General features: G+C 45.3%; 1 protein-coding gene across 1 annotated transcript; it reads left to right on the top strand.

Moving 5' to 3' along the window:
- Positions 1–4098: 4098 nt before the first annotated feature.
- On the top strand, positions 4099–11450 carry LOC119403469 (BEN domain-containing protein 5). The gene is made up of 3 exons (XM_037670401.1): positions 4099–4131; positions 9147–9369; positions 11338–11450. The coding sequence occupies exons 1-3, from the start codon at positions 4099–4101 to the stop codon at positions 11448–11450; spliced, it is 369 nt and encodes a 122-aa protein (XP_037526329.1).
- Positions 11451–17769: the final 6319 nt, after the last annotated feature.

Below are 17769 nucleotides of genomic sequence, written 5' to 3'. Positions count from 1 at the left end.
ACTGCCATTGCATGCAATGCTCGCTTGAGCTGTAGATGTCACCACTTTGCTCCTGCTTATGAAGTTTTCAAGAGAAACATTATTTGAAATTTTGAGCTTGTTAATTCTGTTTGAAAGTAGCAAAATTTCGGTATTCAAATTTAGAACTTACTGGCTGACGAAATGCTTAGCATATGGCATCACACTCGTTGGAAAAACTGTAATGTGGCGCTCTGAGATGTGGGCAATCATGCATAAACGCTGAAAGGAGAACACGTTAAAATGATCTGGTGATGACAGCAACCATTCAAATGGTGACATATTGTTTCGAGTTGGTCGCTGGCCTTGAGCCACAAATCACTTGAAACTGCATGAAAGCCCTCGGCACTCTCAACAGATCAAGGGGTATGAACATGGGTTTGTATGTGAAGCAGAAGTTATCAAGCAGTGCGATCACTTTTAAAGGAGGCTCAGGCTTCAGACAGTCATATTGCGTTTGACGAAAAACTGATGATTGCGATTTTGCTGGTGCAAGTTGGCATTTCACCAGGTGGCTGAAGAGGCACTGAATTGCCCTTTTTCGAACTCAACTTCGTAGTGGAATAAATTGAGTGCTGTTCAGAAATATGTTAGTGGAATAATAAAAGAAAAAAAAAACAAGAAATGAACTTCGAGGACACTTAAACTGGTACTGACACCATTTTTTGAAGGTGAGCTTGCAATGTGACGCAAATCTCAAGTATACAGAGACAGCTGAGCAAATGCTGATATTTTATTTTGATATTAAAGTAAATTTTTCATGGTGCACCTACAGACATCAACACTAGCTTGACGTCAAGTCAGGCTACCGTGCCAGTTCTTGTGACTCCATGCTGCAGTTTGGCTAGTTGTAATGGCGTTGAGTGCCAAAACTTAAGAAATAGCCTCTTGTGCCTCACCAACGCAGCAACGGTGTGGAACGGCCATGGAAATATCACAATATCTTGCGTGAGCATATGATGAGAAGCTCATACCGTGTTGCGACATCAGGTTACAGTAGGAACCAAAACTGGCTTTTAAAAATGTACTGTAATTATTTTTCAGTGTGCACTCGTGCTTATCAGTACATTTCCTAGGCTCTTGAGGGCTTGGCTTTTGATCTGGCCCCAAAAGAAAACGAATGAAAATTTTCGTGTCAGTACCCTTAACTTTAAGCTTCGCTTTCAAGATTAAAATGTGATAGCATAATTGGGCACTATTCGACTTGCCATGCTACACTCCTCAGTGAATTATTCAACTGTCCACAAGGAAAGGAACATCTGTACGCTTAATATTAGCTTTCGTAAACCTTCCTAGGATGCCTACTTCAACTACACTTGCCAAGTGCATGCTATGCAGTGGTGCAACAGCTCTGCTATTTGCACCTGTATGATACAATTCCTTATTTTGCACCAAGCTGAGCCAAAACCATGAAGCTTGTTTAAATGTCGCCAAGGTGTGCCAAAATGCCCGACCAGCCTCAAATTTTTCTCAGTTGTGCTAATTTTAGCGAGAAATGGAGATTGCATTGTTCACTTGCAGTTTTTGTATCATCAACAAATCTAATCCAGACGCGCAGACCATAACTCTAACCACTGGTAATTGTCGGTACTACTAAATATTTCAGCGGCTAAGAGACACACCAAAGGGAACCTGCCTACGAGGCCCTTCACTGCAACCCGAAGGCCCTTTCCCGAAGAAAGGCATGCCACAGGTCGGTTCCCTTGCAGCTTACTAACTGTGGTCACTTGAGAAGCCTTTCAGGAGGGAACGCTGACGGTAGGGGGCAAAGTTGTTTTTTCAGGCCGAAGAGGACAATAATGTTTCAACAGACGAAAGTGTGATGTTCGCAGCCACGAGGATAGAAAAATATTGTGTACTTGTGTGAGCAGAAGTTAAATGAAGCAATGTCTGCAGGAAACTTCACAGATGTTGGGCAAAAAGAACAAAAGTGATTAGGCAAATTTTGTGGCCAAAGGTTGAATGGTGTGCAACTGTGCGTTGCTGGCATTTGTTTGTCTGCACACACATTATGTCTTGTCACATTGGAGAACTTGACACATGCATGCAAATGTTCTCCATTGAAGCTGAAACAGTATGTTTCTTGTATGCCCACGTTGCGATCATTTGGCATACAAAATTCATTCCTGCAGCGCTTGCAGAGTGTTGTCACTCAAGAAAGCCACTTCAATAGCACAGTGTCAATTAGTACAGAATTCAGTTGAGGAAACAATATCGGCATTATTGTAGACATTCAAACTTGCAGCCATGTGGTGGCCTCCACAGTGCTTCCAAAAGAAATGCCCTGTTTTCAATGACAGTGGCACACCATGGCAGCCTTGTGCAGCATTTTATGTTCTTTGATAGAGTGATGGTAATTTTAGAGGTACTCTGGTTGAGTGCAGTAATCATCATTTGAAAGCAAGCCTAGGTTGGCATTATCAGTGATTGATATAGCAAGGCATGATTTGCAAATGTCTAATCAAATGGGTTCTATTACCGGGGGCACAAGGGCAAGCTAGAATAAGTGAAGCAGCTGTCCTTGCAAAGAGGGTGCGTTGTACTGGTTATCACTGTAATGCACATTTCTGTCTTAGGTGGTGACTGACGAGTGGCACGGATTGCACCTTTGGCTATTGGTTACACTGTTTACACACAAGTTGATATTGACAGTAGAAAAGACCACTTTGCCTTTATCTATCTGCATTTCGAGATATTTTCTTACTTTGGTCGTTGATTCTTGTTCTGTCGCGACTGTCACTGACATTAGTACATTTCTGTTTTGTTTTGGAACGCACTGCTAGCATACTTTAAGCAAGCACAAGCATTGAACCTTTTATGGAAGTCCAATGAGAATGAACTTTCCTTGTGGTAGTGTTTTTGAACTGCTTTTAGAACATCACATTGTAAATGTTTATTTAATTTTTGTCTTTAGAAACAGTAACCGCTCCGTGCATCCAGCTCCCCATGCCTGTCACGCCTGACCATGAGTTTCAGACGACAAGCTCTGTGTTAGAGCATGGTAAGGATCGCTTTTTCATTTGACAGCTACGTGAATCTTTCAGAGCGTAGTGATTATGCCAGCGGCCTTGGTAATTTTGTGATCAGGTGTTACTGTTGCTGCAGGTTCAAGTGGAACGCAATGTGGCGCAGAGTTACCCGATTCGGGTAAGATAGAGGTTTTTGTGTCTTGAGCTCCATTTACACGTACGCTTATGAAATGCAATTTCGTGCTCATTTTATGTATTTTTCAAGGTGTGACAGCAGCAGTTCCGGTGGCATCAGTGTCGCCAACCCATAGTAAGGGTACATTTCTTATACAGTGCCCTTTAGCTTTGGGTGCCAGTATTGTTTATTTGGGTGGTAATTATGATTTTCACACAACGATAATGCTGCACTGAATATAATTTGCAGGCTAAGCTGCCTGAATATAATGTGCTCCCGATTTATGAATGAACATAGCTTGCCGCAACGTTTCCTATAAAAAAGAAATGTGATAAAGAATTTATCTTCACAGAATGGTTTCAAATGAGCTTTCACAATAAAAGTGGAAATGTCGTTGTCGGCATTTAAACTTCATTAACTACACATACAGAGTATGTGAGGGTGATATTGTCGAGTGATCACTTTTGAAGATACTACTATCACTGTGTGATACCCTAGAATCTGCAAAAGTATGTGTATCTAGGTCAGTTATTAGGAGGCAAGCCTACTCATGCAAAAGAAATTAACAGTGTCACTAACCATAGCATTTTACAAGCAGTAACATAATGGGAAGAAACATAAAGAATAACAAGAAGAAAATGTTTACAGCCATAGACTACGCAATGGGACGAAAAATTATAAGCCTTAGATTAAAGGGGCCCAGAAACACTTTTTCAACATGGTCAGTACACTCTGCCGATCCGTAGTCGAGGCTCCTGAGAGCACATGAGCCAAAACATTAGAGCTCTGCACGCATTATCAGTTAGCTATTAATCGCTCGCTCGGCTCTCAACAAATGATGCCGTGAACCTAAATGACCGCACCATAAACCCAAAGTCCACGGCCATTAATTGATTTGAGTATTGTGAGCTGCATAGTTACCGTGGCTGCCGCGGGATGCCTGTGCGAGCGCTCACCATCACACTGAAAGTAAGCGGTGCATTTGAAGAAAAAAAAAGAAACAAACAAAGTGCTCGTGATGTGCACTGACGAAAGGACGCATCTTTTTGCACCCTCATCATCACTACCCCCTGCATAACTTCAGCGCACTCACCAGTTCGAAATAACAGAAAAAGCACTCAAAGTGTGCATGATGCTCCGATCATGCACGATGGCTTTTAAAAGTTTTGCAACGGTCAATTTGTGAGGAAATAAGCTCTTTCAGTGAAGCCATTTGAGGATGACTAGGAAAAGCATTGCAGGGCCCCTTGAGAGGTAGGAAGACATAGTGCACAGAGCAAACAAACCGTGGTAGCAATATCTTTGGCATGTCAGGTAAGGACAGATAATCGATTGCCAGATAGTATGACTGAATTGGATTCCGAGGACATACACGCAAGAACATACGGTACTGAGTCGTATGAGATATTTTGTGAAAAGGTAGCTTCGTGCTACAGAAATATTTTGTGAAAGGGTAGCTTTGTGCCAAGCTGTAGCTTCGTGCTACAAATAGGTGATTGTCACTTGTCCCTTTCAAGCATGCGTGTGGCAGTTTCAGATCTTGAAGGCTTGAAAAATTCTTTTTTCGATTTTATGAACTTCCAGATTTAACGAAATAATTTGAGTGGAGTCATCGCTTTGTTAAATTGAGTCTCAACTGCAATTATTTTGGGATATTGCAAAACTAATATTGATTTTAATTTTTTAGCGCCTTATGATGACTTATTAAGTGGTCTGACACAAGAGGCAGCTGAACACGACTGTGGTACGAATGAGTCTTGTTTTACCCTATGTGTAATTTTTCTCTTAACTGTAATGTTCTTCAGTACATTGTGCACACATAGACTGGCAACAGAAGGCTGTAGTATTTTCCCATCTGGTTGGAGTTCTAAGGACTCCTGATCAAAAACTTTTCCTACTTTACACAAAAAATTTGCTGCCAGAAGGATGACTGTGTACACCAGCAGAAATGCATCATTCACCGGTCTTTTTTGACACATTCCTTAACATGTATGTACAGTCGCACAAATCTTTAACTATCGTTCGCAAGCGGCAATTTTTTCTGTGTATCTTTGCCGTATGACTCAATTAAGTTCTAAAAAGGGCGAGGGCATGCACTTGCCCTCACCCTTTTTGCCCACAAAACAATTTTTGGGTTCAATCATATGGCACTGACACACAGGAAAGTCACTGCTGCGCACGATAGTGGGTGACTGTACAGAGTGCATCAAAGTGCCCTGCCACCGCTGTTGGTTTTGCCTCTAAGAAGGTTACAGTGCACCACATTGTCATTACCCAGAAGATGATCACGTAGGATCAAACATTACAATTTTTGTTGCTTGCTGCATTGTTTCTTATGATGCTGCTCATCAGAACTGATGTAGCACAACAGTGTGATCCAAAAAGGGTGTCCAAATGCTGCAGTATCCCATCTGAGCTCCTTCTGGATCAACTGGCTGCAGGGAAACTCTTCTGTGAAATTGTTTAGGGGATCTTGATGCTTCAAAATTCATTTTCTGTGAATTTCAGGCCCTGTAATTTCATTTTATTGGAAATTTAAGCGGGAAATATTATGTCATTACTCCTTCAACTTTCCAACCAAACACCCATAAAGTAAAACAGCATTCATAACTCTAGCATTTGCACGCAACTATTTTTGCTACACCGAGAAATCTTAATTAGTGCTTCCTCCATTGATTCTGCAGGTGTGTACAATAACTTTGGTCAGCATGGGTTTGCCAAATTTTTCCTGCAATGTACTTTGCCTTCTCACAAGATATTTACATGGCTCTTGAAATCTCTTAAAATGCTGTTGCCACGAATTTGGTAAAAAAATTCGTACTAATATAGGACCATCTCTGGTCATGCTTTGGTCATGCAAGCTGTAGGCTTTGTTGGGAATACATGTCACATCAATGTTGTACATGTGTTGTGTCCTGCTCTTGACATTTGGCCGAAAGGTCTCATGGTGGCATTGGTCGACTGTGTTAAAAAATAAGATTGGCCAAATCACTTGCATTTCTTTTTTTTCTGTCAGAAGTGCTGGTCTGCACTTTCTGTGGTAGTTTAAAATTGTACATTCGGAACAATACTTTTTGTGTAGCTAGTTGGTTAAACATAGCTCTAAAGTGAGGGGCACGAATTAGGATGAACAGGTGCTCATCTTGTCATTTCCATTTTGTGTTGGTCTTAATACGCGCCCCTGATTTTTGATTTATGCTAAGTCTTTATGGTTGGTTAGGCCTTTTATGGTTAATACCTTTTCTGTTTAACATTTATAACTATATCCTTTGGGTTCTGGCAGAAAAATTCATTTGTCATTTCATTGTGAAGTATTGATCATTTTGGCAAGGACTACACAATACTCTTGCAAGCTGCCACTGCTCGTTTATGTACCGGGTCAAAATGTGACCTATTCATCTTCCGTTTTGTTATTAGTATCTGTGCCAGCTCTGGTTTGGTTTTTTTTTGCAATAACCCTTAGCTGTTATAAAATCTGGCAATTTTGGGAAAAACCTGCTCATATTTTTTTCTGCAGTTGACACGCCGGTGCCATTGGCTCAGGAGCACACCATTGACTTCGTTATTTGGTCGTCAAGGGATGATGAAAAGGTAATTTTAAGTCACTGTAATGTTGGAGGATCCATGTACTTGTACATTTCTTAGTAGTTGGCTGTATACAATAAAATAGGTTTATGGCTGGTTGCCTTAAAGGCTGAGATATAGTGTGGTGTATTCGACGCTAGGCCATGTGCAGTAAAATTGCACACTCCGACGGCTACGACAGCTAGTTCCACAATCTATAGTCCTGCGTGCCTGCCATGTTGCGGCAGTCAGCTGCAGAGTGGTGCATAACGTGACCGCAGCTCTGTGTTTGTTGGTTAATGTACCCTTTTACTCGCTCCGTGCTTGTGCACCTATGCTTTTTGGTTGACGTGCATGTTTTTTCTCGCTCGGTGCACTGTTTGACTATGTAGTGGAAACTACTTTCTTCACAGGCATGGTGCTATCCTGCCCCTGGAGCTGGGAATAGCACTAGCATTGGTATATTACATGGGTGTGTTAGGAACAAAAATGGATCATGTATGTAAAAGTGGTTAACTGTAGAAACAGTGCTAAAAGACGGGACGAAGAAAGGACACAACCACGGCGCAAGGACCACGGTCCTTTCTCCGTCCCGTCTTTTAGCGCTGTTTCTACAGTTAATCGTGAACCAACCAGCCCAAATGCGTACCTTATTGCAGTAAAAGAGTGGATTTTGAAGGCTTCCCAGGCGTTTCATATGTCGCGGCACTCTGTGCTATCATTGGCCTACACGCACATGTCTTCCCTTTGAGCAGGCGAACAATTATGCAATCGCTGATGAATGTGAGTAAACCATAGATGCGCTTTCTGATGCAAATCACCCGCTGCCATTTTGCTGACTGCCACTGCTGCGTGCAGTGAAAAACCGCTAAAGGGGACCATGAGGCAATGCGAAGCCAAAGGCAATGGGCATGCTACCGACCTCGCCTCATGGAACGCGAAGAGAAACACTACGCGCGTCTTGTCTTCCCTCTAGCCTGGCCGTTAATTCTCACAGGGTGTGCGGGGAACGTCGACAGGCGCGCGAGAGAGAGGCAGCGTAGGAGAGGAGAGAGGGGGGGAGGGGACTCGCATGCGCTGGTCCTCATCGCGGCGTGCGCAGGAGAGAATTTCGGCATGTCGAGCCCACATTTTAAGGAGCCAACCGAGGCAAGTGCTGGACTGAACGCACGCAGCATTCTGCCATTTGAAGGAGAGGAGACTAGAGGAGAAGAGTAGCGTATGTGCCATGAGAGCAGAAGCGAGAACACAGGAGAAGCACAAGCAGGTGCTGGTACAGAAGTGGAGAGAGTCGCGCATGCGTAGTGTGAGTGCGGACCACAATGCTGCGTGCAGATGACCACGCCGCGTTATATACCCCCGAGCAAGGAATACTTCGCATCTAAAAGGGCATGTTCTATCTCTGCTCTGGCATGCCGATAGCAGCTCGGCGCGCCAGCTACGCTGTCAGGCCACAGTATAGGTTGTCCAATTATCGTCGGTGTAGCTTAACTGCGTCGCGTGTGGTTGCGCACGCGTGCTTGGCTTTACTTGCTCAAATAATTTCATGCTTGCCCTGTGCCTGAAGTAACACCTAAAGCTGGAGAAACAGTGCGTTCCTTGAATGTAAGCCTGATGAAAGGAATCTCAATGCAAGTGGAGTTTATAGGCCACAAACCTGCTGAATTGCATTTGATGTTGTCGCTGCTCTTTTGGTAAACACTGTGCCTCAAAGAGTGCGCAGTGTTTGGTATCATCAAGCACCATTTCAGATGCTGCATTAATTTAATTTCACTTTTGCAAAATGTTACATAACTGCAACTTATGATAGGTTTGTTTATCTAGTTAAAATGTGAAAGTGGCATTAAAGATGTCGTGAACCACTTTTTCTAGTAATGACTGATTAATATATTCAGTTTATTGCCTTGCAAAATGATCACTGCAAAAAACGTTTCTAATATGCTAAGTACGAGCGGAGTTACAGAGATTCATCGCACGTTTGAAGTGCGTTTTCTCTTTTGTTCTGCCAGGCGCGGTCGATGCTACACGGTAGGGATGACAGGGGGAAAGAAGCTATGTCATGTAATGCATGTGTTATGGCTGAGCCACACTTCTGAATCACACTTCTGAATCACACTCTTTTCGTGTTACTTCAGTGCAGTGCTACTGTTGCTACTGTGAATTTAGCACACCGTAGAGTGCAGCGCCTGGCACATAGTGGCATCCTGTGGCAAGAAGCCATGGCATGTCACCATGTTTGATCCAAACGTCGCTCTTGGTTTACGACTGCTACTGGTGAATAGCAGCAATCTGTTGTATGACGGACCTCCGAAGAGACAGTGAAGACTGAGCTGGCTGAGTTGTTCAGAACAGTGTCTGCCTTTTGCTGTATGTTTTTTTATGAACCTTGAGCAGTGCTTCAGGGTCATTGCATTTTGCAGGTCTACGCCGGCTCTGGCTACTGGATCAGCAAGGATGCTTGGGGGACATTGTTCCGGGCCACTTGCGATTCGATGTTCTGCCGTCTGGCATCCACAATGTTTTGGACGCCAGACGAGCTGAAAAATCGCGGTGTCACTGGAACTTTTTCCAACAAGTCCAAATCCAAAGGGATGACCGAGGCCAAACAAGCCTTTACGCCCCAGAAACTGTCGTCTCTAAAAGGTGTGCACAGCTACATATACTCGTCTAATGAAAAATGCATTTGTTGAATATAGCAATACTGTTTTTCATTTTATCGCCACGGCCGCTTGATTAAAAAAAAAGGTGTGGTCCTTTGCATCATGCTGAAACACATGGGCACAAGCGGGAACGCTGTATTGACAGTTCCATCCAACTTGGTACTAGTAGACAGGTGCGTGGCAGTGCTACTGCCACGCACCTTTAGCTTGCTTTTTTATTTCGAAAGTTTGCCCAACGACATACAGATTTAAATATGCAGTTGAGGGGAGGCCGGTTTCCGCTATATACATTAACACTTATACATTAACAGTGCTCTATTGTGGGGCCCATAAAGCCACAAATCAGTCTGGTGGTCTGGTTGGATGAAGACCCGCTGTTCTTAGCTTTTCAAAGCTGCAAATTTGATGCTGTATCCCACCATAAATGAGCATGCTGAGGAGCAACTGCATTCTTCGGTGTCTTTGAATGATGAGGAAGCATGTCAACATCGACCACCACTGTGTTTGACACAGAATGGCATTAATTTTTCTTTGTTAGACACAGTATTAATAAGAACTAACAGACGTTGATGCTAAGGAAAGTATAGGGGATGCTATTATTAGTAGTATATTAGTATGTTATTAGTATATTAGTAGTAATTGTAATGTAAATGTCAAGAAAGAAAAGTGGATGAAATGTGGACTTGCCACTGGCAGGGACCGAATCCGTTACCTCCGAATAATGTCTGATGCTCTACCAGCTGAGCTACAGCGGCGGTCCCCCCCCCCCCCCCCCACCAGTCCACTTTATGTGGTATGCACCTAGTCAATGAAGTCTCTCTGGGGGATGCCATAATGCTCACTGGGCTGTTGTTGACATGCATGACCTCCCAAAAATGCACTGCCGAGGCTGTGACATCGGCTTTTGTACTTCCGTGCAACAGCCCAGAAAGGAGGCGATCCTTCTCTCTGTTAAAAATGTCTGTGTGTTTTAAATTTGGGAATGTTAGTCAGCGCCACTAGTAGCCATGACGGCGAGTATGGAACACTTTTTCTGCCTGTTGGCATCACGTAGCACTTCCCTTGGCATCATTATCTGTCACTTCTAATTAAAGCAGGAGATTGTTGTTTCTGAACAGAACGATGCTTCCAGGCAAGTGCTGAGGCAAGATTGTCAAAAATACTTGCCAACAGTTCAAGGCTTCTTAACATAACCAGCAACACGGCGGCACCTGTATACCAGATTGTTGCAGCGTGTCTTGTGGTGCCACAATGGCAGTAAACATGAGGGACCAGCAGCATGTTCAAATTGTATGCGTAATAAACTCGCGCACCATCGAGGCGCCTAAGGACAATCGCGTTACTCTCCTTCTCGGCACTGCATTGCCTCCTTATCTCTTCGAACGCGCAGCTAAAGTGCAGCTGGTGACAGCAGCTTACTTGACAGGTTGAGCTGTGCATCTCTCTGTGTGACCTCTGAAATTTGCTCCAGCATGCCACGCATGCCCGCTCCAGCATGTCGCAGCATGGCCTGGCCATGCCAAAGCAAAGTGGATTGCATAGGCCTCATAGAAGCGCACGATCAAGACCTGCTCCACTAGGAACTGCAATGATACCAGTACCTTAATCACCAGTACGGCAAGATGTATGCTGACAAGTAAAAAGTATGCGAGAGCAATGACTGCTAAGTTTGCATACAATCTGGTGGTGTCTTCGGTGGTGAAGTTACAGCTGCAGACGTGTTGGATCCTGGCGTTTACTTGAAAGCAAGAGGTGATGCTCACTGCACTGATGATATACTAGAAGCTAGTGGCACCACTTGCCAGTTACCCTACAATATATGTCTTACTATTTAGTTGTATTAAAGCGCCTTGGCTAGATTATTTCTTTTGACCTTGCAAAAATTATAAGAACTTGCAGTGATGCTAGTGCCTTTGGTTGCTTAAATCTTGTAATTGCTTTTATTGTGCAGGCCTCTTCAGAGTCTACATGGGGTCTGGAGTGACCGAGGACGAAGAAAAGAAACGGATGAAGGATGTGCGGCGGCACCTCTCCCAGAAACTGGCAGATTGCCAGAGGAAATAGAAAAACTATAAAAAATTTGAGTGACATCCCCTAGGCATTTGTTGACTTCATTACCTGGTGGCTTCGTATGTTTGTCTAACAAACAAGCCCTTAATTAACTCCTCTTTTGTTCATAGTAGAACATGCAGTTTTATAGATTTTTATGGACAGAATCATTCAAACATATGGTAATACATTCAATCAAACATATAGTAATACACACCTCAATCATTATATGATGCCATATTTAGAGCACACCCAAACTATAGGCTTGAAGTGTGACTGGTTTGGCAGTAGCGCTACCTCTTGGTGCTGAGATGCTCTGCTTCATGGTGGTTGCACTAGGAGTGTTTCAGTTGAAATGGACATTGAAGCACACAAATTAACAGACTTGTATGGTATCTTGCACGCCCGAACTTTCATCGCAGCGACTCTAGCCTGCAACGTTGCCTATGTTGTGTCGTGGTCATCTTGGCTTGGCCATGCTGTGATTTAGCATACTAAGCTGCATAACATGGATCCGGTGGGTGACTGTGGTTCTTAGATGATCGTCACAGGTGCAGCTGACTATTTTCCACTTGCAGATGTGTGACCACTGCGAGAAATCCTGGGACAGCGATTGGCCGCACTGATATTCAGGGCAACGGCAATACAGTCTGCTTGGTGGTTGTGGGCACAGACTGCTCAGACCTTGCTGATGCACTAGAATTGCACATGGTTGGCAAAGTGTTAGTGCTGTGCAGCCTAGACCACCTTGCCTAGGCTGACACGAGTTCGTGGCATCTGCTTGGAAATCTGTGGTCTCTTGCGAGTGGCTGAGTGAGTCTTTTGTGTGTCTGGCAGTGTTTCTCATCTGGACTGCGTTCAGCAAAACGCTGCTCAGCAAAGGGTGAACACATCCAGCCAATGGATATGATAAAATCAATGTGGCTCTCAGGGGTAGACAATTCATGCTCAGGCAAACATCCTTGAGTGGAAGCTCGTCAAGTGAATTGCGCTCGTTTCTCCAGCTGCTGCGGTTAGAAAGTGAATTTGACTGCTACCAGCGATATTCTGGTGTTGGCCGCTGCGCCAATGAGTGCATGCTTTTCATGTATGCATGCCCAATTCAGTTTTTGCCAATTAGTGGTGCAGAAACTGCACGAAGCTGCAGCATATGCTGTAAACTTCATATTATAGCATGTTAAGTGTAGTTAAAAGTTACTCTGCAAAACAAGAGAGACCGTAGGAGTTGTATATTACATGTCAAAATTGAAGGTGCGTTTTTGTACTGGAACAGTGGATGTGGTCAACCACTGGCACTTGCATATAATAAGCTAATTAATTAAATAGCACAGCACAGAAGTGTACCTTTGCCAGAAAGACCTCGGCCAGGGTGGCGGTGAAGCCGTACAACTATACATTGTGGCATAAGAATAGGCCGCCGCAACCCCGTACGTGGACGTGGTATAGGAGGAGGAGGAGGAGGTGCCCCCTCTCCCGTTGAAGGTTCAAACAGACCGACAGTCCCCATAGACCCGACAGCCCCGATAGACCCGTCAGCCCCGATAGACCCGTCAGACCCGACAGACCCGATTGGCCGACAGGCCAAAATAACACATTGCTTACAGGCCGACAAACCGACAGCCTGTCGGATTTTTTGACTGGGGCATGTAGAGTAAATCCCATCATTCATTGAAATAAATTATACATAACTCATTTAGTTGACGTTATTAAAAATTATAGATTTGACGTTGTAGAAAATATATCACGCTCGCAATTTTCCTGTATGTGACGCCATTTCTCCCGTTAATTTACCGAAAAAACTTGGAGTGCACTTGAGCTTCGCCTTTAAGCGTAGAACGCGATAGCGTCATCGGGCCCCGTGCACATTGCCTTCTCAATTGCTAGACTGAGCGACACCGACGCCGACACCGGTATTTCTGCGAAACGGGCTCTTTAACGCTTTTGTGTTGAAATAGGGAGCCGGCGAGGACGCACAAAAACACATCCATTCGGGCGTGAAGCGCGAACGGCGAATCGGACACGAATGGCCTTGAACCGACGAGCTTCGTCGGAGAGCACGGTGAGAGGGACGCGCGCATTTTTCCTTTTCCGCTAACGGACACTCACGACAGAGGGCGCATGAGCGCTGTGCCCGATTTCGTGACTTTATTAGGACGCCTGAGCGAGCGCAGTTTCGCCTCCTCAAGAATTCTTGCTCTATGCTTAGATGTGTGCATAAGGGACCCTGCGAGTTTTCATTATTTGGTTGCACCTTCCCCTTGATTGGTGAGGAAATCGTCACATACATTTAACCGACACAATTCAAAGCATTTAGTGTATGTTATATACGATTGGTTAAAGGATACAAAGGAAACCTACTTTCTTTTGTTGCGGTAATTTTTATTGCGCAGGCTACACGTAAAGCTTTGGGATAGGCAATTAAACTGTGAAATAAAACCAGATCGTGCACAGAGGCTTTTAATGTTGACGCAAGCTCGGTGTACTCTTGCTTCTTAGGCTCCTACTCTTGCTTCTCTTGCTTCTTAGGCTCTTGCTTCTTAGGCTCCTGCTTCTTAGGCTTTCTTTTCTCTTGTGACACTTTCACACTGTCCCTTGCCTCACAGAGGCAATGTTGCCTCTTACGCATAGCGACGTAATACCGCAGTAACCTAGCGATTGCCTCATTCTTATGCTCGTCGCATGGAAAGGTCAGCCAGAAATAGTGAAGAACGTGTTCGATCGTGCCCCAAAACACATCGCAGTCGTCCATGGTCTTCGAAAAAAATTCTCAGCAAGCGAAGCATCTCGTATAACCGTGAGTTCGAGTGCCTCAGACCACATCTTGACTTGCAGAGCGTCAGCTCAGTATTCTGCCCACTCGGTGTTGTGACTGAAAGAGACTGCGTGCATTTTACGCAGGGAAGCAACTACGTCATTTTTCGGCTGACGAACCCTGTTACATAGTACAGGATTGCGTCAACAACTTCGACACTTTTGTAGTCAGTTGTCACAATGTCGTCAAAGTCCCAGGCTTCAGTTTCAATCAACCCATCAAGCTTGGTTTTGAGCATGTCTACGCTCGACTCATCGGGCTTCTTGTTTTTGAATGCAGCCCTAAAGGCGGCAAAGTCAATAACATGCGCTTCCTCTCGAGCTTCGCAGTTGCCGAACTTAGGTGGTTTCAGCACACTGAACACGGCTAGCATTCTGTGCAGCTGAATGAACGTTGGCATGTCGGGGTGGTCGTTTTCACCTGCTGCCTGTCGGACGTCTGTAAGCAGATATTGTGCCAGGTCTAACGTTGATAAGATAGACACTCGGAGACCTTCGGCTGTTGATGCAATCTGGAACATGTCCTTGGTGATAACACCAAAGTTGAGATCGTGTTTCCAGTCGTTGAGCCATTGAAGCGATTCCTTCGTCAAAAGAATGCCTCGGCTTTGTTAGTGCACTGCTTCACCGGGATGTCACCTGTTCATTGCATCGAACAGGTCATTCATACGTTCAGTGAACTCCACAGTACCCGCCGTATCCAGCGAGTTGAAAACATTGCGTATGGTGTAGTACGTGATGGCCGAAGCCATAGATCGACTGAACACCTGCGTTGCGAATTTAACGCGCATTAGATCCGTGTTGGAGGCGTTTACGTGGCGGCTGGTTATCTTCGGACACACCTTCAAGCCTCCGGCATTCTTCAGATCTTCTTTGTAGACAGCTGCATAGAACCGCCATTTCACCCATTCTCCTTTTACTTTGAGCACGCGCTGCTTTAGTAGTCTATTTCTAATGCACTTGAAGAGGTGCCGTACGTCCGAAAATGCGTACACCTTTCTGTCTTCACTCATCGGTCGCTCAAAGAAGTGCTTGGTTTTGTCCAGTTTCCCACTGACACCAAGCCCAGTCCACATGTTTCTGTTGATGCTGGCGCCATCGCACACGATGCCGTCAACAATTGCGCATGTATTTTCCAATATCACTATCGCTTGCAGCACCAAATGGCTCAGAATGGTTCCTTTTGTCGCTCCCCTTGATGCAAACACCGCGATAGGCTGTGCATTTTTCTCCGAAGGAGCAAAGCATAAACACAAGTCCATGGTTGACCAATGCGGATGTCTCACCGCCTCCTTCACCGTAGTCAAGAAGGCCGGTTTAGGTTAGCGTTTTCGACTCCACACATTTCCTTTCCCTCCCCTGTACCTCGTCGAGGAGAAGCATGCCATGCCTTTGGAAGTCAGATTTCAAATGCAAATTCTTTTTCAGTACTGCAAAGAATTCTGAATCGAAGCCACATTTAATCCCTGCAGACGCAACGTATTTCCTTACAGTTTTCACACAGGGCAAAGACAATACATCACATTCCCTAAGAAATTTGTAGGTTGATGGCGAACGAATATGTAAGGCAAGACATAGTAGCAGCCAGCTGTCTGTGTACAGCCTTCCGTGTTTTGATGTAGCTTTCGCCGCCGCTATGCACTCACTTAACAGCATGCGGTGCGTCTCCCAAAGCCCCGCTTTGTTCGCCAGCTCTTCTACTTCGTTGTTTAATTATTTCACTTGCTCCTTATATTTCAGAAGCTCGTTGACGACGGCTTCTTTTGTTTTCTGGAGCCTTAACTTTGAGCGATAAGAGGCAATACGCTGCCTTCGCAATGCCTCCAACTTAAGCTTCTTTGATGGACTCGCCAAAAGTCGAATGCGCGTAGCTTTCGCTCGTTTTGCTTTCTGCGCTTTGTGATTACGCTGCGTGTTGTCTAAGGATTTGCAGGAACTGCATTGCGATTCGCATGCATCAAGTAGTAGGGAACAATTTTTATGCATCCAGAAACCGAATCAGTCAACTCTGGCGCATTCTAATTGATTGCCAAGGAACTTACTCTTTGCAGGGCCACCACTGTACACAACGCTTTTATAGAACATGGCAAGCAATTCACTGATGTCTGGGACACTCGATACCACGTTGCACGTTGAACACCTTACTGCTCACTTCGTGCTCGAAAACATATTGGCTTACTCTAGGCCACTCTACACGCATTACTTGCTCTAAACTCTTGATCATGATAGCTGTCCTATGAGAAAACCCAGAGGCACTGTCCCAGTGTCATACCTGTTTATTGGACTAGTGTGGCGCTGGGTGCTGGGACGCTGGCACACTGCACGAGGCACACTGGACGCTGGCGCACTGCACACTAGGCCACCCGTTACGGGCCGAAATTGGGCCTTAAATTGTTTTTTAAAACTGTGGCCATACCCAGATCATAATTAGGGCTTAAACGCGGGAACTGCGACAAAAAAAGAAAAAAAAACTAAAAAAAAATCACAGCATATCCACGGAGTGAATGATGATGAGAGGGCGAAGCTGCGGAGGTTCATCGGCAAACCGTGAATCTTCCGTGCATTCTGCCCAGTACATCATCACCGACGTGAGATCGGGCGCGTTTATACTAAAGTTTCGATGAGAGTTATGACGACTTGCAGCTCACTTTAATTTTACATGTACGCTGTGAATTTTCATTGTTTAATCACGCACAGGAGAAATCGCACACACGCACAACCTTGGAGGTCAAAATCCAGTGCCTATATATACGGGGTGGTCAGTGAACGGTTGTGCAGCGCGAGCGGTCGGTTTTTTCAATCAAGACGCTGCCGCGACGCTGCCTCGCGACGCTGCCTGCGTCGGCGCCGCTGCGCCGCGAGGCAAGATAGGGGGCAGGTGACCGTAGGAGAGGAGAAAGAGGGGGAAGCGTAGGAGAGGACAGGGCGATACATATCACGTACTGTCGCAGCGCATTGTCTTTAGGGAGCATTCATGTGTGCACGCGCCCTCCGTTTTTAAGACTGGTTTTGGGAGAGGGGAAGGGGGAGGGGAAGGGAACGTGGGAAGTGGAGAGGGGGAGGGGGAGGGAAGGGGAGAGGGGAGTGGAGAGGGAAAGGGAGAGGTGTAGAGGACATGGGGAATGGTGGGGGGGAGTGGAGAGGAGTAGTGTGGCGAGGGTATGCGCAGTAAGGGTGGTCACGCCGCACACCACCACCACCACCGGACAGATACTGCCGTTTACTGCCGGCTGCCGGGAGATACGCCGGACAACGGAGACGTGACAAGGTTAGACTAAGAGGAGCTACGCCCCTAAAAACGAGTGCGAGTCGAACTCACCACCTCGACGCACCGTGCATCCTGAATCTGGCACGTTACCGCTGCACCACACCAGAAAGACGAGCGCTGGTCTCTTTTTTCTACATGTTATATCTACTTTCGGTAGCCTGTATTTTCATTTTTAGGGGCGAAGCTCCTTAAGGCGGCACCAGTTCGTCCCTCGTAGTCGTAGTAGTGCGTAACCAGTCGTAACGCTAGTACCAG

This window comes from Rhipicephalus sanguineus, chromosome 8 (assembly GCF_013339695.2).
Source record: "Rhipicephalus sanguineus isolate Rsan-2018 chromosome 8, BIME_Rsan_1.4, whole genome shotgun sequence".
Classification (NCBI taxonomy): Eukaryota; Metazoa; Arthropoda; class Arachnida; order Ixodida; family Ixodidae; genus Rhipicephalus; species Rhipicephalus sanguineus.
Note: the sequence above shows the minus strand (reverse complement) of the source record. Positions and strands in the feature narration are given on the sequence as shown.